Below are 24,698 nucleotides of genomic sequence, written 5' to 3' on the forward strand. Positions count from 1 at the left end.
TCACTGACAGTGACACTGCACCGGCCGCGATAGTAACAGGGGCACGGGCCTGGGGGCCACACGAAGCAGAGATGAGGCAGCGCGGGACAGGTGAGAAGAATGGTGTGTGTGTGTGTTGGACGTTAACCCCTTAGCGACCTATGACGTACTGGGTACGTTATGGCTCCCTGGTACTTAAGGACCCATGACGTAGCCAGTACGTCATGGTGAGATCGTGACCCCGGTGGCTGCGATCGCTGCAAATACCTTAGATTCGGGGAGGAGGGGACCTCAGGAGGAGGGGTGTCTCCTCCCCGGACCTATGGAGGCTGTGATTGGCTGACGAACGCCGCTCAGCCAATCACAGCGACTAATGTTTCAGCCATTGAAAATCGCTGAAACATTGAAATCCAGCCAAGATCAGGGCAGCTGTAGCCCTGATCATTGGCTGGAGCTGGGTGACCTGTGTTTCACCCGCCCCCAGCTCTGATTGGAGAGACCGGCCTTGTGACCGATCTCTCCAATCACCATGGATCTGGGGCCGGAGACCGCCCCCTCAGCTTCACTCCAGCGTCTGTGGAAGGTGAGGGGAGCTGCTGACCCATTACTACAGGATGGGGACAAACTGTGCACATTACTATGAGATGGGGATAAGGCTGGGGACATTACTATAGGATTGGGACATTACAAGGATGAGCACAATACTATTAGATGGGGACAAAGTGGGCACAGTACTATGGATGGGGACTAGGATGGGCACATGACTATAGGATGGGGACAAGGTGGGCACATTACTGTAGGATAGGGACATTACTACAAGGGGACAAGGATGGGAAACATTACTATAGAATAGGGATAATGCTGGGGACATTACTATAGGGTGGGGACAAGGTTGGCACATTACTAAAGGATGGGCACATTACTATAGATTGGGGACAGTACTATAGGATGGGGACATTACTACAAGGGGACAAGGATGGGGAACATTACTATAACATGGGGACAAGGATGAACATATTACTACATGATGGGGACAAGGATGGGGAACATTACTTTAGGATGGGGACAAGGATGAGCACATTACTGTGGGATGGGGACTTGGATGAGGCACAATACTACAAGGGCACGAGGATGAACACATTACTGTGGGATGGGGACTAGGATGGGGCACAATACTACAAGGGCACGAGGATGAGCACATTACTGTGGGATGGGGACTTGGATGGGGCACAATACTACAAGGGCACGAGGATGAGCACATTACTGTGGGATGGGGCACAATACTACAAGGGGACAAGGATGGGCATGTTGCAACAATATGGGGAACATTACTAAAAGATGTTGGTCAAAATTTCTATTTAGTGCTAATTGTAAGACTATTAGTTACAAGAAAGGAATAAAATGTAAAAAAAAAAAATGTTTATATTTAAACGAAGAATGTGCACGTTTGCTATAATGAACACGTGAAAATTTTCAAAATCAGTGATCCCAAGGTGTGTAAAAAAAAAAAAATAAAATATATATATTATATATGGTACCAATAAAAATGTCACTTTGTCCTGCAAAGGATGCAGCCCCCCAAATTATTTTTTTTTCCTCTGTGCAGCCCAAACACCCAGCCGAGTTTGAGACCCCTGCACAAGAGGATCAAAACAGAACTGTTTCTAATTACAAAAAATATGTGCATTTTCATTATTAGCATTCGGTTTCAGAATACAATAAATATGCATATACTTCTCATATTTATACACAACGATCCATAAAGTTCAATTGTACATCATGCTGTCAAAATTCACATGCCAATTAATAGTTGTAATACATATGCAGATCTGAATAAAATGAGTGATATCAAGATTTGTTAGAAAAAAAAAAGAAAAACAAAAAAGAAACATTCGTCAAAAAATAAGCACATTCCTATTTTGCACTCAAATATGTTGAATATGAATGAACATTTCAGATTAGTTCCGAAACGATCCATAGAAATTCAAATATACATCGCATCAACAGGTTAATATCATAAAAAATAGTTGTAAAAATATGAAATCCTGAATAATACAATTTTTATCAAAAAGGAAATACTAGATGCATATGCACAACTTTATTCACACCTGAAAGGTGAGTCAAAATAGCAGGGAAAGTTTAGTTAAAGAATCAAGACCATGAATTAGAACTATATCCAGAGAGAGAGAGAGTGAGAGAAAGAAAAAAAAAAGAAAAAAACACCTTTTCTCTATTCTCTGTCTCTCACCACTCCCTCCCTGCAAATCTCCCCCTCCCTGATGGCCAAACAAATTAATTGTATTGTAATATCAGATCTTTACGTATATTGAGCCCGTTAGGCTGCCTCGTCCCCAATTTAAAGATCCAAAAAGACTCTCTATTTAAAATCTTGCACCTATAACATCCCCCTCTAATGGGTTTGTGGACCTTCTCTATGCCAGAAAAACTAAAACTGCTATTATCACCTCCGTGCACCTCAGAGAAGTGTTTTGATACCATTGATATGCCTATTTTATTGGCTCCAAGAGCATCCAATAAATGTCACCTTATGCGTTTCTTCAGGGGGCCTGTTGTGCATCCTACGTACTATATTTTACATATGGTACATGTTATCAAGTAAATTACACCGCTGGTGTTGCAGTTCATAAATCCATTGATATTATAAGTGCTGCCATTGGCTTCAGAGGTGAATGTCTTAGGAGTACTTTGCACGCTGCGATATCGCTAGCCGATGATAGCGATGCCGAGCGCGATAGTCCCCGCCCCCGTCACACATGCGATATCTTGTGATAGCTGCCGTAGCGAACATTATTGCAACGGCAGCTTCACATGCATTTACCTCCCCTGCGATGTCGCTCTGGCCGGTGACCCGCCTCCTTCCTAAGGGGGCGGGTCATGCGGCGTCACAGCGACGTCACACGACAGGCGGCCAATAGAAGCGGAGGGGCGGAGATGAGCGGGACGTAAACATCCCACCCACCTCCTTCCTTCCTCATTGCAGGCGGGACGCAGGTAAGGAGATGTTCCTCGCTCCTGTGGCTTCACACACAGCAATGTGTGCTGCCTCAGGAACGAGGAACAACATCGTACCTGTCGCTGCAGCGAAATTATGGAAATTACCGACACTACACAGATCGACAATTTTCGACGCTTTTGCGATCGTTGCTTCTAGGCTTTACACGTTGCGACGTCATTACCGGCACCGGATGTGCGTCACTTTCGATTTGACCCCGACGAGATCGCAGTAGCGATGTCGCAACGTGCAAACTACCCCTTAGTTTTACTGGCATAGGAGCAAGAAATACAAATATTATGATGGCACTTAAAAAACCCTTTTAATTCCAGCTATGTTGAACCTTTTTTGAGGGGAAGCTGTAAAAAACTTGGAGATACAATATTACCAATCGTGGGGGCTCTTTTTGAAATGTATCTGATGTCATATCTAGATAATACTTCTTTGGTTGTCGGATCACTATTCAGGATAGGAATATATTTTCTCACAATTCCAAGTCTTAACTATAAGTGGTGACAAAATGTAAATAATTGTGTTTTCGTGAAAATTTTATTCTATCACCCAACAGTGATTCACGTTTCATTTTTTCAACTTCATAACAAGACTTAGCTACTTAAGCGGGCTTTACAGTCATGGCCAAAAGTTTTGAGAATGCTATAAATATTAATTTTTACAAAGTCTATTGCTTAGGTTTTTCTAATGGCAATTTGCATATACTCCAGAATGTCATAAAGAGTTATCAGCTTAACAGCAATTACTTGCAAAGTCAATATTGGCTAAGAAAATGAACTTTAACCCCCAAAACACAAGAGCAGTTTGGCGCCCAACAATGCCTTTTCCAGCATGATGGAGCACCTTGCCATAAAGCAAAGGTGATCACTAAATGGCTCATGGAAAAAAACAGAGAGATTTTGGGTCCATGGCCTGGAAACTCCCCAGATCTTAATCCCATTGAGAACTTGTGGGCAATCATCAAGAGACGGGTGGACAAACAAAAACCAACAAATTCTGGCAAAATGCAAGCATTGCTTATGCAAGAATGGACAGTTATCAGTCAGGATTTGATCCAGAAGGTGATTGAGAGCATGCCAGGGAGAATTGCAGAGGTCCTGAAGAAGAAGGGTCAACACTGCAAATATTGTCTTGCTGCATTAATTCATTCTGACTGTCAATATAACCTTTTGGTACTCATAATATGATCGCAATTATATTTCTGTATGTGATGTAAACATCAGACAAGCACAATTAAAAACCAGAGGGCAACAGATCATGTGAAAATATAGCATTGGTGTCATTCTCAAAACGTTTGTCCATGACTGTACACGCTACGACATCGCTCAAGTGATCTCGTTGGGGTCACGGAATTTGTGACGCACATCCGGTCGCTTTAGCGTTGCCGTTGCGTGTGACACCTATGAACGATTTTGCATCGTCGCAAAAACGTGCAAAATCGCTCATCGGTGACATGGGGGTCCATTCTCAAATATCGTTACTGCAGCAGTAACGAAGCTGTTCCTCGTTCCTGCGGCAGCACACATCGCTCCGTGTGACACCGCAGGAACGAGGAAGCTCTCCTTACCTGCCTCCCGGCCACAATGCGGAATTGGGAGGCGGTTCAGTGACGCTGCTGTGACGTCGCTGTGACGCTGATCGAACCGCCCCCCTTAGAAAGGAGGCGGTTCGCCGGTCACATCGACGTCGCAGGGAAGGTAAGTAGTGTGACGGGTCCGTGCGATGTTGTGCGATACGGGCAGAGATTTGCCCGTGTCGCACAACCGATGGGGGCGGGTACGCACGCTAGCGATATCGGTACCGATATCGCAGTGTGTAAAGCAGCCTTAAGTCTACACCATGGCTATGGTTATGCGTATGGCTTGATATGCTCATATGTCTATATGATCATTTTTTAACTGGAACCAAGCAATAATAAATTACCTGGAAATTTACTGACGGTGTATCCCTCCTCCTTGCGCTGGGCAGAACCTTTTACTATTTGCAAGCCACAGGCAGCTGCACCTGCAGCCCGAGCAGCAGAGGAAAGCATGGACACACTCAACAGGGTGAGCTGAAGTTTTTTGTTTTTATGTCTATGATATTGCAAGAATAAAGCCACCTTTCTTCAAAAAGAACATTGCTGCTGATCTGCAGTTTGCTAAAGGAAACACCAAAAGACTATTGGAACAAGGGTTTGTGGACAGATAAGACCAAAATAAAGCTGCATGTCGACCAAGACAGCTTGCTATAATTAATAGAAAAATTTATTCTGAATTTTATCCGTAATTTTCAAAGAATATGTCAGGAAATATGTCCATGAACTCAATGTTAAAGGTTTGTTGGTCATACAGCAAGCAAACGACCCACAGCATTAATATTTTACTCCAAAAAATAGTCACCAGGTTTTTGTTACCCCATCTGAGAGCAGTATAATGTAGGAAAAGAGACCCTGATTCCAGTGATGTGTCACTGAACTGCTTGCTGCCTTTTCTTTGAAATCACTGTTTTATCTCCTGTAGACCTAGCAGTGTTCAGAGAGCTGAGCTCTTTATATCGCCATCCACACCACTGATTGGCAGCTTTATGTCCATATACAGTGTACACACAAGGCTATTACTCAGTAGTGGTGGAGGAGCACGGAGCTCATTAATATGCTTGACTACCTAGCAGCAGGTTTACTAGTCCCCATTTCCTGCTGATAAATAAGTGATTTTACCAAAAGTACAGCAAGCAGCTCAGTAAGTGACACATCACTGGAATCATGGTCTCTTTCTCTACGTTATGCTGTTCTCAGTTTAGGTGGCAAGAAGATAGTGACAGATTCCAGTCAAATAAGTGTCTGCTGGCTTTTCCTGTAAGTTCAGGATGGGAGTCCTAAGGTCAGTCCACGCATTCCTGTCCATATACAAGCCGTGGAATATGGCCATCTGAACTCGGCCTTGCACTGTAGAAGAGAGGAGGGAGAACCCTTCCCCTTCAGACAGACGCAGTTTGGATTGGGTTAAAAAAAAAAAAGTACCAATTACATGTAGCTGTTTAAGGGGATGGGTGTGAGCACTTCTGCACATCACAGGGTCTAATAAGCCACATGTTTGACTTGTAGGTTAATGCTGTGGCTGGCGAAGGGCTAGGATCTATTGCTATGGCCAGGTACTGGAGCCAGTGTGGACTACTAGACATTGGATATCGGTTGTCACGTGGCATTGTGTGGTCTTGCCCATCCTGCTGGATTTGGGGAATTGCCCCTGGATCTTTTCCTTTTGTTGCGGCCGCATTACCGACTCTCAGGAATTATGTCCATGTTTGGTGTTATCTTCTCCCAGTACCAGTGATGTTCTTTTGGATTGTTCACCGGTCTGCTGTCCCTGCCTGCTCTGTCACACACGGTTCTGCTGCATTCACGGCGTACACACACGCACCTAATACACACACGGCTCCGCTCCATACACCTCTTACCCACGCGGCTCCGCTCCGTACACCTCATACACACACGGCGCCGCTCCGTACACCTCTTACCCATGCGGCTCCGCTCCGTACACCTCATACACACACGGCGCCGCTCCGTACACCTCTTACCCATGCGGCGCCGCTCCGTACACCTCTTACCCATGTGGCTCCGCTCCGTACACCTATGGCTCCGTACACCTCGTACACACACGGCTCCGCTCCGCACACCTTGTACACACACGGCTCCACTCTGTACATCTCATACACACAGGCTCCGCTCCACACACCTCGTACACACACGGCTCCGCTCCGTACACCTCGTACACACACGGCTCCGCTCCGCACACCTCGTACACACACGGCTCCGCTCCGTACACCTCGTACACACACGGCTCCGCTCACCTCGTACACACACGGCTCCGCTCCGCACACCTCGTACACACATGGCTCCGCTCCGCACACCTCGTACACACACGGCTCCGCTCACCTCGTACACATACGGCTCTGCTCCGTACACCTCATACACACACGGCGCCGCTCCGTACACCTCTTACCCATGCGGCTCCGCTCCGTACACCTCATACACACACGGCGCCGCTCCGTACACCTCTTACCCATGCGGCGCCGCTCCGTACACCTCTTACCCATGCGGCTCCGCTCCGTACACCTATGGCTCCGTACACCTCGTACACACACGGCTCCGCTCCGCACACCTTGTACACACACGGCTCCACTCTGTACATCTCATACACACAGGCTCCGCTCCACACACCTCGTACACACACGGCTCCGCTCCGTACACCTCGTACACACACGGCTCCGCTCCGCACACCTCGTACACACACGGCTCCGCTCCGCACACCTCGTACACACACGGCTCCGCTCCGCACACCTCGTACACACACGGCTCCGCTCCGCACACCTCGTACACACACGGCTCCGCTCCGCACACCTCGTACACACACGGCTCCGCTCCGCACACCTCGTACACACACGGCTCCGCTCCGTACACCTCGTACACACACGGCTCCGCTCCGCACACCTCGTACACACACGGCTCCGCTCCGCACACCTCGTACACACATGGCTCCGCTCCGCACACCTCGTACACACACTGCTCCGCTCACCTCGTACACATACGGCTCCGCTCCGTACACCTCGTACACACACGGCTCCGCTCCGCACACCTCGTACACACATGGCTCCGCTCCGCACACCTCGTACACACACGGCTCCGCTCACCTCGTACACACACGGCTCCGCTCCGTACACCTCGTACACACACGGCTCCGCTCCGCACACCTCGCACACACATGGCTCCGCTCCGCACACCTCGTACACACACGTCTCCGCTCCGTACACCTCGTACACACACGTCTCCGCTCCGCACACCTCGTACACACACGGCTCCGCTCCGCACACCTCATACACACATGGCTCCGCTCCGCACACCTCGTACACACACGGCTCCGCTCACCTCATACACACACGGCTCCGCTCCGTACACCTCGTACACACACGGCTCTGCTCCGCACACCTCGTACACACACGGCTCCGCTCCGTACACCTCGTACACACACGGCTCCGCTCCGAACACCTCGTACACACACGGCTCTGCTACATCCACACTGTAAATCCCTCCTGACCCCACACATAACCTTCCCCTCATCCAGCACCATGACAAACAGCACAGCAGAGTCCTGCATACACTGAGGAGCTGATCATGTGACCCCTGACTCCTCCCCTCCATGTGACATCATCACAGGTCCTGTAAGCACAGAGCAGAGGGGGGGGGGACAACGCCTCCCCCTGTGTGATTATGTGGTGGACGAAAGAAAACATTGCCTCTCCCACCAATCAAGCCGACCACGCCCACTAACCTGGAAGGAGCCCATACAGTCTAGCATCTCCCATATATCTAGTGTGCGGCTCTGCAGGTGGAGGTATGTGGAGATTCCCCATTACTGGGCGCAGTAACCCCTCCATTCCCGGAGATAGTGTCCCCTCCCCCAGCTCTGCCATGTGTATATGTACAGTAATATACAGCTGGGTGTGCTCATGTATACAGGGGGGTCACTCTGGGTTTGGGGACAGATGACGCTTTCTCTCTGGGGGGAGATTATAGGGAATGGAGGGGTCTGGTAATGTTCCTGGTTTTCCCTGTAATGGTTGATAATAAAGGGATTTCCCGTGAGATGTCGGTGGTGTCGGTCCTGTAATGAGGACACTGGCCGCGGAGGGGGAGGTTGTGGGGCAGAATATCGGAGCTCGGGACATTATAGGATCTGATTGTGGATTTTATGAGGAAAGAGACATGGCCTCGTTAGAATGGTGAAATCCATAACCAGTTCTGGTGCAGTGTGAGCTGCGACGTGATTGGTTACTATGGTACAATAAATGCGGCACTGTGATTAGTTTCTATGAGCAAAGTCTCTCTCTAGATGTGTAGAGCCACCGACATGAACGTTGTAAGAGAAATCCACTCCTATGTCTCTTGAACTCCAAATTAATAAGATTTGTTTTACGAGCGCTCAGGAAATCATTGCAGCACACACTCTTTGTGGTGTACTGAACATTTCTGCTTTATTACATCATGTGACCAGTTTATATAGTACCTCAAACAAAGAAATAACTCCAAATTTTGCACCAATAAGAGCAATGGGGCGTGAACAGAAATGTGAAACTTCCCCGCCTATCAGTGCTAGCTGAACCTTATGACATCATTAGCTATAAAACAAGATGGATAGAAACGTCATGATTTGCGGTGACGTCAGTGTTTTTGGTACACATGCCAAGTCAAGTCAAGAATTAATGCATGTCAGAAACGCCAGTTTCATTCCTCAGGGTATCAGCTTCACTCAACTACAACAGTGGTTAAATCAGAGGTGTATCTAGGCCTTCCAGCACATGGAGCAAGAACCCAATTTGTCTCCCCCCAAGCGGTTTGAGTAGTCATCATGTGACAGCTCATTCATATGCGATTTGTACACGTAGTCATGTGCTGACGAGCTGCTCTTCCTGTCATTGTTTCTTCCTCTCAATGTTCAGTGAAAAACTGAGAGACACAGGAAGAAAAGCCAGATGTCACATAACTATAAGTCTAAAAATTGCATATGAATAGTGTGGCCATATGATGACTGCTGGAACTAAGAAGCAGAGCTGAATCCTGACAGTGAGAGTAAATAACACGCTGTTAGGATTGGGCATGCTACAGGGCTTATTTTATAATTAAAAGGCTTGTCCAGGTTTGAGATGAACGTCTGCAGTCACTCTAGGTGAGTGCAGACTTCTGAATTTTAACAGCGCTTGCACTGCACAATATTAGGATTATTCCATTCATATTCATATGAGCACAAGTATGAGATTTGTATTTTTCTGGCCACAATCTGACTAGACGTGTCTGTCCTCGCTCAATTCATTTTTATTGAGTGAGGCAGCACATGTCTAGCACATAACTGCATGTAGGCAAGTCACATACTTGTGGTTTCGTGACCTCCTACTGTTGAGGAGAGCCATAAGATGAAATACTTGATTAACCTCTGGACATAGGACTGTGAGAAGTGTGTTCAATTAAATCAATTCTCTATACATAAGCCAGTCACTCTTAAGAGGAAGCCAAGATGACCCCCGATGACATCACAGACCAAACCATCAGCATGGATCCACCAGATGACGTCCCTCCCATCACCATGGATCCATCCACTGAAGTCAGACCTGCCCATCAACAGCAACACAGATCTCCCCATTGGCTAGCCCATGAATTGTCCCACTAAATGGGCATATCTGAACTTGTGTACGCCCCTAGCCTATATCAGAGACCGCACGGGTTCTCCTGTGCTCTTTGGCTGTCATTTTTACTGTGACCAAGAAGAGATTTCATATCCGACTGTGTCTGGTGTGAATTCTTTACGCATGCACTTGGTCTATACCAATTATCCCAGGCAGTAGGCAACTAGTGATCTCTGGTTAAGAGGAGTTCACCCCAACATTAAATGGCGCCCAACGTGAGGCTAATAGACAGAGACACCTGAAATCCTGATGAACCGGCAACTGGAATGGCATGATGTGCTGGACACCCCAGGAATTTGATCACCTGGGTGTGTGGCAATGATTGCATGACCGTTTCCGGTTTTGGGGTATCTGTTGACGTGCAAGCTGGCCTCACGGCTATTGGCCAGATTAATCTCGGAGAAGATCCGTCACATGCTCAGTTGCCTGCTGCCTATTGTGTATTTGTGGATAGGAGAGATTGACTGGTAGTTAGGAGAGCAAGTGGTTTTGTGAGCGTCGTCTGGAAATGTAAAGGATATTGTCTGTGGTATAGTATACGGTTGTCGCCTGTGGTACAGTTTATGGCTCTGTGAGGAAATACGTGGGAGTGTTGGTGCGTGGTAATCTTGGGGCCTAGCGCAGTGTAGCGTGGAATGGCTGGTTCGGATACCATTGGTGCATAGCGTTTAAGTTGCGCATTGTGGCTGGTACATGGTAGTCTTGGGGCCTAACGCTGGATGTAAAATGGCTGGTATGGATACCATTGGGGCTTAGCGCAAGCTTGGGTGATATAATTGGTATGAGGTGTCTTTGGGTCTAGAAAGAGCGCTAGACATGAATCGGCTGGTACAAGCACCTTGTAGCCAGGGGTGACACCATTGGTGTCTTTATGAATTACGGACCATGTAGAAACTGGGCAGGGACACCGTGACGAGGCGCCTGCTGCATTCTTAACAAAACGTTACTTAGTGTTCAGTTGTGAGTCATCTTTCTGTGTATCTACAAAAGTACAGAAAATAAGAGAGAAAGAGTTTGAGCTGATGTGAGGTCAGTTTTTCCCTTTTCCCTGTCACATGCTAAAATGGTGGATGAAACACATGGTGGCCAAGGCATGCATGGTTTAAACAAAGAAAAGGAAGTGGGTCGGGGGATGTGTGAAGAAGATCATGTGCTCTGTAAATGTTTGAACAATGGATTGGATGGACTACTATATACTAAGGGCCCCGTCGCACACGGAGATGGATCTTTGGCAGATCTGTGGTTGCAGTGAAATTGTGGACATATTGTTCCATTTGTACACAGCCACAAACCTGGCACTGATTGTCCGCGGTTTCGCTGCAACCACAGATCTGCTGCAGATTTGTCTCTGTGTGTGACAGGGCCTTTAGACAGAAAAATAAGTGTTTTTATCTATAATTAGACTTAGATCGTGGACATATATGTGTGTGTGTGTATTTGTATAAAGTATGGAATATAGGCAGGAAGGATAATTGTTTAAACTTGTAAGTTTAGCAGAAGTAAAATCCGTTTCTCCTTTCCCCCTCTCACGTGGTTCAACCGCCCTTACACAAGCCATGTGCTATTCTGGCAGTGGCCATTTTGTTAGTAAAGCTGTGTGGAGCCCTCAGTGAAGTTGAAAAAACTGCTCTCACCAAATAACATATGAAGTGTTAGTAAATGTTTATAGCACTAAAAGATGGAATATTGAATGATTGGGTAGTTGTGGAAGACACTTAATATAAATCCAGTGTGCAGGTTGGATTGAGTCAGGACAGTCAAAAGAAAGAATGTCTTATTAATTAGTAAGCAATAAAAGAATAAGAGAAAAACCTTAAAATAAACGTACCTTAAAACAGATCTGATGAAAATAAATATTCCAGTTATGGATCTGATAGATTGATCCTGAGAGTTGCATGTTTTAAAAAATAAATAAATAAATAAAATAAATAATAATAATAATATATCCATGTGAAGAGATGGACCCCAACTTGCATCTTGCAGAGAGAGAGAGAAAAAAAATGCTTGCTTGTGGCTTCAGAGGGAGGAGGGAAATACAGGTTTTTTCACTAGAGTTTCAGGTTACAAGGGGGGTTCGTCCTATCTATTGTTTTGTCATAAAAATGCCAAAAGAAGAAAAAAAAAAAGAGGTTTCCACATTTAATTCATTGTAAATTTTAGTGGAAAAAGTAATTGCAAATAGTTTATTTTACTAATTTAATCCCAAATGAATAAAAATTAACTGTGGACATGTTTAGATTTATTGATAGATATTCGAGCATAGAAGTCTGTTATCCAGAGGTTGTGTTACGTTATTATTATTGTTGTTAATAATAATAATAATAATCTTTGTTAATATATTTATTAATAATTACAATAATTTGGTTTAAGGTATGTGGATGATTTATGGAATTCTGTGTTTGATATTTAATGTATTGAATTGTCTGCTTTCTTTTTATAGAATGAAAGATTGTAATGCAGATTTCTGTGGTTCAAGCGAAGGTTGAAAAGTCATTGAAATGGATTTCCATTATAAGACTATACATACCATAATATTTATGGTACAATCTACACAATGTGACTTTTATGCCTAAATGTAGAGCTCCTGGGCCACACACTTTTTTGAATCTAATTATGTTTTGGATAATAGATTAAAAAAGGGGGGGAAAGATGATGGGGAAAATCACACATATTATTTAAGGTTTTAATTTGTTCATCAATTGAGTTTTTCTATTAAGTTTTCTTTATATTTTTATCTGTAAGAAGGATACAGCGTAACAGCAGACATACATATATCTCATGATTGCTCTGCTGTAACAAGAATTGTCAGGTTTTGAACATGTCTCAGATGAGCCCATTGTTTATGCAGATTTTGAGTTTTTTTGTAGATGGATCCAGATATTAAGATGCTGGTTCATTCTGCACTGGATATGCTGAGGTTATACAACATGAGATAATAAAAATCGAACCACTCGCTCCTCTCCTATCGGAATAGGAGAATGAGATGAAGATTTGCGATCACTGTGGTTTGTAGAGCGGAGGGGGGTAAGATAGAAAAATGTGGATATAGGCAGCAGCCGGAGGAGATGCTCGCACAGGTGCAGACAACAAAGAACCAGTGAACTGGCCTAGAGTTGAGAGTCCTTACCAATGCAGACCAGTACCAGTACCTCGGTGGCTCCTATCACGTCCGTGACATCTGTCACTCCTTGTGTTTTTAAATCCCTACAGAAACAAGTGATTCAGCAAGGAACGAAGTGTGAGACACAGGGAGCCAGCTGACTGAGGAAGGTCTGTGGATAAAGAGCGGTAAGCTTTCTCTGCCATAAGCTCTCTACTCAATAACGGCCCAGGTAACACATGTGACAAAGGTGTTGAGATGGACAAGATATGGGCGGCACCACTGCTCAGTACCCAGGTGACCAGACTCACCCAGTTTTGTAAGATGTGTGCCTATTAAGGTAGAAAAACTGTAAAGCCCTTGTAGAAAACCCCCCTCATCTGCTCTACTGCTCCGGTGATTGCGGATTAGTCATATACATCTACCATGAGTAGGTTTATATGAGTTTTGTGCGTGTTGTGTGCATTTCTTTTCAGGCCTGCTCTGAAACATATCCAGTATGGAAAACATTACTGCTGAAAAACTCATGATGCTGGTGGTATGTAAAAATGGAGTTCCTAAAAAGCGGTAAAAGTGCATATTCTATAGCAGAGGTCATTATAGAGATCTTACAGTACCTGGGGATACCCCTGATGAACCTCTCTGCCATTGTGAAGAGGGGAGAAACACGTTGGGCTTCTTTTATGCTAAGTGTCTGACAAGTATGCATTTATTTTATTAGTCTGAGTGTGAATTGTACAGTGGAGGGTCTGTGATTGGACAAGATCTCCTCATGACTTTACCTGGCCTTATTATTATTATATTTATACAGTGGGTACATGTTATACATGTGAGATATTTAATTTGTTTTAGGGTTTGGTCCTTGAATTTGCTTGATCATATTGACTTAAGCTACCAAACAGCTATGTAAAATACAGAGTTTGAATATTTAATCTTTGGGAATGAATTGGATATATAATTGCATATTGACGCCTCTTTATCCCCTGTATCTCACGGTTTCTATATTGCCTCATTGACATTAGCTTCACGTATTAGCTTAGCAGTGTAGGGATAGGGAGGGTGAGCCGTCGGTGAGTGGGGGCGCCAATACGCCTTATAGGGTGCCGACCTCCACTGCGAGGTAGGGAGAGTTTAGGGCTATTGCCCCAATCTCTGCCCCCTCCTTTATTGGAATATTTAATTGTGTCTATAGTTACGTGTGTATGTTTGGAATTTTAATGATTATAACATAAACGTAACGATCCACAAGATAATGGTGGACGCTGGCAAATCATGTAACAAATGTTAATTTTCCTTTTTCTTAATAATTAGATCTTTATATAAGATATTTTTGGTTTAGTACCTACAATGTGATTATATTTCTCACAGATACTTCAGATACAGTGTGATATCCTGATCAGTGATGTGAGCCTTATACAACTGCCTATATAGTGTGTTAAACATGTGTATCCTCAAATTCCAGATCCTAAATCAGTGTCAGGAGCACGTGGTCACAAGCCAGGAGACTGGGTGATCCTAAAAAGACAAGTCAGGATGAGCCCTGAGTCAGAATCAGATGGGCCGATCCAGCTTTTCCCAACCACAGCAACTTCCATGAAGCTTGAGGGAAAACCCATCTGAAGACAGCAGCCGCTGTAAAGAGTCCATTGTACCAGCAGAATGAGGGTCACAACACACATAGTGCTGGATTATCTCACATAGAACCTTATGGAGAATTTCTAGATTAGGGATGATACATGGGAAATAACCAAAATAAGGGAACAATGGGTACAGGATCATTACACAAATACTGTAAGGGCTTATGGTGGGAAAAACATTATCTGACCTGAACCAACCAATTAGTTTAAAGGTCCAGTCACACACAACGACTTACCAGCGACCCTGAAACGATGCGACCTGATAGGGATCGCTGGTAAGTTGCTGGGAGGTCGCTGGTGAGATGTCACACAGTCAGACCTTACCAACGATGCAGGAACGATACAGGTCGCAGTGGCGACCTATATAACGATCTCAGCAGTCACTGTTCCTGTCACACAGTGTCAAACACAGCTATGTGTCCTGCCCAGCAGGACATCGCCTTTGAAGAAAATGGCCTGGACCATTCAGCAACGACTAGAGATCTCACAGCAGGGGCCTGATCGCTGGTAGGTGTCACACATAACGAGATCACTAACGGGATCGCTACTGCATCACAGAAACCGTGATTCAGCAGCGATCTCGCTAGCGATCTCGTTATGTGTGGCGGTACCTTTAGGGTTTAAATGACTTTTTAAGGATAACATACACTTGTAGGTAACTGGTATTGTCTTATTTGTTGGTATTTGAAGCCGTAAAAGTGCTATTCTGTGTTACTAAAGATAATTTATCATATCAATTTATAATAAGTCATCGGATCCATGTGTAAGGGAAATCTTGTTAAAGGTCTCCTGGTGGTAGATTATGGACCCGAGACAAGAAGAGATCCATTAGTGTTGTGATACAATCAGGTGTATTCAGGTAGAAAAGTCTAGAAGATGCGGTCAGCACTCAGATATTGACTGAGAATCAGTCTTTCAGAAACAGTAATGCTAAAAGCTGCAGCATATCAGTAAGAAGCTTATTCTAACAATTGCCTTACTCTTTCTAATCATTTCATCTCAAAATCTGGGAGAGCTCTTCAGCATTAAATAGTCTGTTTTAAGGACTGGGACGTTACCTGTGCCTCTGTGAACTGTGTGTGCGGGATATGATAAACTCTCTGATCAACAGTCTGTACCAGTGGGGGCAAAGGCTTAGCATTGCTTGTATAGCGGATAGCAAAATGAAAAAAGTTGCAGTTAAAGCATTAGAGCTGATTTGTTAGAGGACCACGGTAGGGTCAGAAGGTTAATAAAGTATTTAGGGGGGACTGTTGAGGAGAGCCATAAGATGAAATACTTGATTAACCTCTGGATATAGCACTGTGAGAAGTGTGTTCAATTAAATCAATTCTCTATACATAAGCCAGTCACTCTTAAAAGGAAGCCAAGATGACCCCCGATGACATCACAGACCAAACCATCAGCATTGATCCACCAGATGACGTCCCTCCCATCACCATGGATCCATCCACTGAAGTCAGACCCTCCCATCAACAGCAACACAGATCTCCCCATTGGCTAGCCCATGAACTGTCCCACAAAATGGGCATATCTGAACTTGTGTACGCCCCTAGCCTATATCAGAGACCGCACGGGTTCTCCTGTGCTCTTTGGCTGTCATTTTTACTGTGACCAAGAAGAGATTTCATATCCGACTGTGTCTGGTGTGAATTCTTTACGCACGCACTTGGTCTATACCAATTAGGCCAGGCAGTAGGCAACTAGTGATCTCTGGTTAAGAGTTCACCCCAACATTACTCTCACTGCAGGCATCAGAGAATCCTGACATAGTGCAGGGCGCACGCTGTGAGAATTCAAAAGTCTTCACAAAGTTGCACAACCCCTTTAATGCTCCTAACATAAAAGCGTAGTAACCCTCAACTTGTCAGACTACAAAATACTTTATTAACATAGCCATGAATAAAGTAAATCTTACAACTTACAAATTGCTACATGTACAGGACCAGAACTTGTAATAGCATAGGCATTCTAGTGATCTATTCTTATCAGTACAGAAATTCATCACCAGAACTACCCGCAATACAGAAACACAGCATTGCAACCACCAGCAGTACATAAATTCATAATCAGAGCCACCAGCAGTACAGGACCACAGCATCAAAACCACAGCAGTACAGAAATTAATCACCAGAACCACCAGCAGTCCAGATATTTATCATTAGGACCACTATCAGTAAAGATATTTACCACCAGCAGTAAAGCTATTCATCAGAACCACCAGCAGTACAGAAATTCATCATCAGAACCAACAACAGTACAGAAATTCATCATCAGCAGTACAGAAATTCATCATTAGAATGACCAGCAGTACAGAAATACATCTATATAACCCCATCACTACAGAAATACAGCATCAAAATCCTCATCAGTACAGGAATACATCACCAGAACCAACGTCAGTACATGGTACATCAATTGTAATTTCAGGTCAGACCCCTATACATTAGTACTGCATGAACCTACAACTTCCAGTACATCCTTAATAATGATAAAGAGATACTTGGAGTTGTTGCTATCAGTCATCATCACTAAACTTCACACCATACAAGAACCACAGTATTCATCCCAGGGAGCCTGCGCACTGTACCTTCTCTGAGCTGGCTATCAGCTTGATAACGGCTTAGAGAACACCTGACTCCCACTTTGAGGGGTGTCAAAATGTAGCCGCCAGGGAGACAACTTGAATCACCGCAGCAGGTGGCCCAACTGTGCCCCCCTTCCGGATGCACCCGAGGCACATGCTCCTCCTACCCCTCTGGATATGGTTCTGCTTAAATCACTCCCAGACATGCTCCACCTCCCTCAATTACACAATACATCCCCCTAAGCTTTACAAGAGCCCATATAAAATAGAAAAAAAGAGAACACCCACTTCCCAGACTGCTGATGTTACAGTGATGTGTCCACTGGCGCTTAATTGACTGAATCTTGTGACCTGTGATGAGCTGCAGCCTTCACAGTTCAATGTGACAGAAGTATGAAGGCTCCAGACAATTTTATGTCCGCAGATGTTTCCCATCATTATTTCCAGTAATTGTGTTATTACATGGGATCTTTATGATGTTACATTGTTATCTTCTCCCCATTCAGGTCCCTGCAATATCGGATCCTCCTAGTAAAGATCTTCTATGTAAGAGAATTTTTCTGATTGATCCTTCAAGGATGGATACAGACAGGGACAAGATGGCGGAGATGATATTACACCTCACCCTAGAGATCCTCTTCCGGCTTACTGGAGAGGTGAGAGATTCTGATGGCGTCACATTACATTATTCTTATCTATGGGAATAACGGACAGAACAGGAGAGGTGAGGACTCTGGAAATGTCTGTAGTGAGATTTATTAATGTGTCTCTTCATAACCAGGATTACACAGTAGTGAAGAAGACCTCTAGTGAGCGCTGTCAGGCCCCTGTGTCTGAGGGATGGAGAAGACCCCTGAGCCCAATCACGGGGCCTCCACCTCACCCCCTGATACATGAGGACATCAATGACCAGAAGATCCTAGAACTCACCTACAAGATGATTGAGCTGCTGACTGGAGAGGTGACACTGCTGGGAATGCTGGGACATTATACAGTAACGCTATGAAGGGATTGGGGGATGACGGTATCATTGTATGTGTCAGGTTCCTATAAGGTGTGAGGATGTCACCGTCTATTTCTCCATGGAGGAGTGGGAGTATTTAGAAGAACACAAAGATCTGTACAAGGACGTCATGATGGAGGTTCCCCAGCCTCTCATATCACCAGGTAACGGACAGAACTAAATACACACGACCTATAATTATCTGTATGTAAAGAATGAATTCAGTCTCTGTATGTGTTTCCTCCAGTTCTATCCAGTAAGAGGACAACACCAGAGAGATGTCCCCGTCCTCTTCCACAGCACTGTGAAGAAGAAAATCCCAATGTTCCTCAGGATCATGAGGTAGATGGAGGGAAGGTGTCATGAAATCTCCCTATGATGTGTAGACGGCTGTGAAGGTCTTGTGCTCAGTCTTGTTTTATCCACCAGTATTATATGTTTTATACTTGTGTAATAAGAACGGTGGTGATGACAGGATTAAAGCTGATCATAGATGTGACTTCTCCATCTGTCTGTGACTTTTACAGTATTTGTTTCAGGGTGAAGATCTGATCCATATTAATACTACAGAGACCTATGTGAGGAGTGATGAGTGGTGTAAAGAGGAGATTCCCACAGATAACCACCCTGGTGAGTAGTGACCACTAAATGCAGAGAAGTCACAGATTCTTCTCAATCGTTGGTAGTAGTAATTTTATGCTGATTCTTGTGGTCTCTTTTTTTAGTTTTAGATTTTTCTTTCATCATCCGTAATACTCGAAATCTGGATGTAATTATTTTACTAATATAACTAGCTTGGCCATTAAAATATGGATATAATTTATTCCTTTGTGATCAAGGTTTAATATTGCTTCATACTCTGTTGTCCCAATTTTAGAACTTAGGAAGTATTAACTAATATTAGGCCTGTGTCACTTTACTTTGTGGAAACATAATACAAAACAGGGAGGAATATATAAAAAAAGATGATTTGCAAGATTAGTGTTATAAATGTCATGAATGATGCTCACCAGGAACTAGTAGGAAAAGAATGAAATGTGACACAATATGTATAATAAACCTGAAAAGCAAGTGTGCCCTTCAAAACGATAACTTGTGTCCACAGAGGACGGTTGGGTCCAAGCAGTTCAATTACTGAACCGGGGTAGATAAAAATAAGTTCTGGTAAGGCGAGTTCAAAAAGGTGAAAGTCCAGGATATCAACCATGAAATAAGAACCAGCATATTTCCTAGCCTTACACAGGATTTACAAGAAGATTCAGATCATAGCTCACAGCTCCTCTGCCTCACAGCTTCCTGAGGAGGGATTACTCAGCCCATCTTTCTCCAGGAGCTCACAGCTCCTCTGCCTCCCACCTTCCTGAGACTTTGTAAAACTGTAGGGGGGAAAAAAGCGCAATAGGGTTTTACCTGGTATGAGGAGCAAGTTGGGCTGCAGTGTGTACATCACCCAGGCCAAAAGCTAATGCTCTACTAGGATACAGCTAAACCCCCACTAATGTGGAAGCGTCACGGGTGCAGGAGAAGCAGATCACACACACACCTCCATGGAATGGAAGGGAGGCGAATGCTAGATGATAAAACTGCACACAAGTGGCTTGCATAGAGCGCTGTTCACATGCAGATGGCACAGTCACAAACCCGCAGCCTATTAGGTGACGCCCTTCTATTAGATCAGGCGGGCTGCCAAGCCGTACCCCACTGTGTATCATGCACGGACAGACACTCTACAATGCAAGGCCCAACAGAAAGGGGCCTGGCTGTATCCTGTACAAACAAAAAAATATGAGGTTTTTGTTGGTATTTATGGCCATAAAACGTAAGCCTACACCCTCGTCACGGGACCTCATGTCTGTAGGTCCCTACACTAAATATAAAAATAGCAACAAAAAGAGGACAATGTCCTCCAAAAATTAAGTATTACTCACAGCAAGTTGGGCTGCAGTGTGTACATCACCCAGGCCAAAAGCTAATGCTCTACCAGGATACAGCTAAACCCCCACTAATGTGGAAGCGTCACGGGTGCAGGAGAAGCAGATCACACACACACCTCCATGGAATGGAGGGGAGGCGAATGCTAGATGATAAAACTGCACACAAGTGGCTTGCATAGAGCGCTGTTCACATGCAGATGGCACAGTCACAAACCCGCAGCCTATTAGGTGACGCCCTTCTATTAGATCAGGCGGGCTGCCAAGCCGTACCCCACTGTGTATCATGCACGGACAGACACTCTACAATGCAAGGCCCAACAAGCATTAGCTTTTGGCTTGGGTGATGTACACACTGCAGCCCAACTTGCTGTGAGTAATACTTAATTTTTGGAGGACATTGTCCTCTTTTTGTTGCTATTTTTATATTTAGTGTAGGGACCTACAGACATGAGGTCCCGTGACGAGGGTGTAGGCTTACGTTTTATGGCCATAAATACCAACAAAAACCTCATTTTTTTTGTTTGTACAGGATACAGCCAGGCCCCTTTCTGTTGGGCCTTGCATTGTAGAGTGTCTGTCCGTGCATGATACATCCGTCTCTGAAACGCGTAGGAACTGTCAAATAAAAAGGAAATCTTTTAATTTACATGCATCGGTGGTTTTTAGCGCGGCATAAACCCGGTCTTCTCTTCTACCTGTGTGATACAAAATCCCACCTTCCTGAGGAGGGATTGCTCAGCCCATCTTTCTCCAGGAGCTCGCAGCTCCTCTGCCTCCCACCTTCCTGCTTTCTGAGAAGTAGTATGCTCCAGAAGATTAACAGGTCACTGGCCGAAGCTTACTGCTCTCATATACTGTTAATAGAGACACTCTTCAGCATCGTAGGCATTTAGGGCTCAGATCCAGCGATCCAAACACCTTTAGGGAACCACTTGCAAGCTCCACAGCAAAGAGCAAGCAGTCCTGTGCATGGGAGAGTAGGCTCAAATGGCTGTTGGGCAAACGTCATCTAATGTATATGGCTGGCTTATCTACAATAGCATGTGCATGCAAACTCAAACTTCTCTTTCCTGGAGCCTCAAAGTGATCTAATTTGTCAGAGTACTGGATGAAATAGCATATGCCCCCAGAAGTTCACAAGCAGTGTTTAGAAAAAGGGGACAAGAGAACAGGGACTAAAAAATCAATGTCATTAGGGGGAGATCATGCTTCAAGTACAGATGAAGTAAACCCGTGCATGTGAAAGTTGCACACCTCATTTAAACACACTAACTGGGTTATCAGGGGCAGACATATCACTAGTGCTGCTGCACTGGGGGCTTCCAATTGACAGCTGGCTCCCCGCTGAATAACTGCCATGACATGAAACTGCATATTCCGTGGCAGTAGCGGTCTGTGACCACTCTATGCCAGCATCGGGTAAAACAGACAGGTAATTAGCAACTACATGACTGTTGGTTTTTAGGCTCATAGTAGACAATAATAAAAGTCCCGCATAACGCCTTTTAAGGGTTTGTTTTTGTTTTTTTTTAATCCAATTCTTTTCTCTACAGTATTATTTTCTCTAATTTTTAAAAAGAATGACAGTCTGTACTGCTTGATAAGTGATCGGTCACAAAAAGCGCATCCAAATATTACATCTCTGCTTCATGAAAACTTTAAAGTATAAAGTTTGTTATACACAGGTAGGTATACCAACACACAGATAGGTAAGCACACTCTCTCTGCTGCCACTCCTACACTCGAGTGGTTCCTGTACAGACTAGCACTCCAACTGTGCAGTCCCTAAAGGCTCCTGCGCAGACTGGAATATCCCTGATAACAGGACTGAGAGATAACAGCTCGGGCCTTATGTCACGCTAGGTACGGGGTAGTACCAAGTGAAATGGAAGGGAAACCCTGTGTCTAGGGAAGGGGAGATGGTGATTCCTGACCAAACCTACCACTGGTGTCCCTTCACCAGCATAGTTAGGTTATACACCTATGCACCAAGCCAGATACCTATCCCTAGGGCTTGGCTCTAAAAAGGTAACGGATGGGATGAGCTCTTTGTCAACCCCACTAAACACTAAAGAAGACAACAAGCAGGACACACAGGTGGAAATTGTATGAACAGTAGTAGTTATCCACAGATGACTCCGGTAGAAGTTGAGCAAAGTTTCAGCCATGATACTAGATATGAGTACAAGCCACCTGCTTCCATCCAGAGATTGAATTAACTGAATAAGATCACCAGCACAAGTCCAAGGAAGATGGGAGTATTTAAGCACAGGGAGAATTTTGATAATCACCAGCTGGATTGAAGGAGGGTTCTGCTGGGCCTTAAAGGGGAAGAGATGAAAACCAAGCAGGAAAACTACCTAATACAATGAATACTTACTGAAGGAACAATAGCAATTTAGGGATCATTTTGTGCAGCCAAACGATGTGACCTTCTATTGCCAGAAACTACATCTGACACCCGTGATATCTTTCTTCTTGATCGGCTGTCGGGTGTTTCACATGCCTCCTTAGTAACCAGATAAATGGGCTGTGGAAAAGAAAGCGCAATAGGGTCTTACCCAGGTGATGGGAGGGTGAAAGAAAGTGTTACACTCACCTATGATGGTTGTGCCAGTCACAACCACTATGCACGCATGTAAGAATCCAAGTCCGGCAGCAGTCCCAAAATTGGCTGATAACAGAAAGTGGACGAGGAAAACGGGTTGTAAATCCGAGCCAAGGACTCAGAGGAGTCCTTGATATGTAATTATATGATTGCTCTTGGCTCTGCATTGTAACATTTGATACCAGTTTGTCAGGTTCACTCGGGATGGGTGTGCCTTTGACGTTTTTTTGAACAGTGGGTGGTCCGATGATGTCATCACAAAGGTTTTTTATACTGCTCAGTTTCTGTTTGTAGCAGATTTGATGTTCCTTGCTTGCTGTCCTGACGAAGGGAGCTGTGACTCCTGAAACGCGTAGACATGTTCATGCCAATAAAAGAAGCATAAATCTCCATTGAATCCTCTGAGTCCTTGGCGCGGATTTACAACCCGTTTTCCTCGTCCACTTTCTGTGCTTAGTAACCAGGGGAGAGGTTGCTAAGCATAACAACCACAACAGGTCAAGCATACAGAGAAAGACAAAACCCAAACTGGAGGTAACACCTATTACTTGAAAAGAGAAACAAAAAAGTGCAAAGAAGGAAGACCTCCTACAAGCTTAACCAATAAACCGTAAGAAAGGTGCAGGTAAGACAAAAGAGCTCAGAACAATCTCAGACTGGTCTCTGTACAACAGGTAATCCTTAGCAGCAAGGCTAATACTCCTTAAAAGAATCCACAAGAAATGAATTTAACCAGCAATGAATGGCTGGAAAAGGTGAGTATATATAGCAACACCCAAAAGGTGATTGGACAGAGACAATGAGCAATAGAAAACAGGTGATTACCAAACACCATAGGAAAGTAGCAAATCTGAAGATAAATAAGAATTCAGCACGTGGACAGGAGCTGACCAGGCTGAGGAGCAAAAAGTCACAAGTTCAAACCCAAAGTCATAATACAGTCGTTAAATATGGAACTTACATTTATTGTTTAGATTAGATTTATTTTAAATTAGTAATAAATAGCACAATCTATATGTTTAAATAACGTTTTTGTGATACGAGGGAGAATGTAGAAAGATTTCTTGCACAGGGGCCTTCTGCAGTTTGTGTAAAACCCTTTAGGACATAATTTTGTGCTTAACCTTGTTGCAGTTATGCATCTTTCCAGTTCACCAGAGACTCTTTCAACCAAATCTTGTAGGAGCATTAAATCCGCTGACACTAGGTTGAGAAATTCAGAAACACACTTTTCAGATTATCCACTTCTTTTACAAGTGCCAAAATGTTTGTGCCCCACAGCTTAATATTTCCACAAATACATTTTTTGGCTCAAGGGGGAAGTGTTGCAATTTGTAAGGCAATTTTCTTTATATAAATTCTATAATACAGCAAAATAAATTTAAGGTTGTATTGTTTAAAAAAAATGAAATGTTTTATTCTTGGCAGATGATTGTACCAGGAGCTCAAAGAAATTTCCTATATTTTCAGATTTTAACGAAGATTATCATTGCATCACAAGAGACACATGTGAAGAACATGCCTTCATCTCAGATATATCCTCATACTTTCACAACAAAGACCTACCACCTGATCCTTTTGAACAGGTCATAACTTATGATTCTAAA

The 24,698-nt window shown here is 44.3% G+C and overlaps 2 protein-coding genes across 2 annotated transcripts in view; both read left to right on the forward strand.

The window, feature by feature from the left end:
* LOC142312158 (uncharacterized) overlaps nucleotides 1-24,698 on the forward strand; it is a 193,832-nt gene that overhangs the window by 58,692 nt on the left and 110,442 nt on the right. The gene's annotated exons all lie outside the window — the stretch shown is intronic.
* LOC142310550 (oocyte zinc finger protein XlCOF29-like) lies at nucleotides 8,232-24,684 on the forward strand. The gene is made up of 4 exons (XM_075348070.1): nucleotides 8,232-8,376; nucleotides 18,053-18,202; nucleotides 18,328-18,540; nucleotides 24,520-24,684. Exons 2-4 carry the CDS (start codon nucleotides 18,125-18,127, stop codon nucleotides 24,682-24,684), a joined length of 456 nt encoding a protein of 151 aa, XP_075204185.1. The 5' UTR covers nucleotides 8,232-8,376; nucleotides 18,053-18,124.

This window comes from Anomaloglossus baeobatrachus, chromosome 5, assembly GCF_048569485.1.
Source record: "Anomaloglossus baeobatrachus isolate aAnoBae1 chromosome 5, aAnoBae1.hap1, whole genome shotgun sequence".
Classification (NCBI taxonomy): Eukaryota; Metazoa; Chordata; class Amphibia; order Anura; family Aromobatidae; genus Anomaloglossus; species Anomaloglossus baeobatrachus.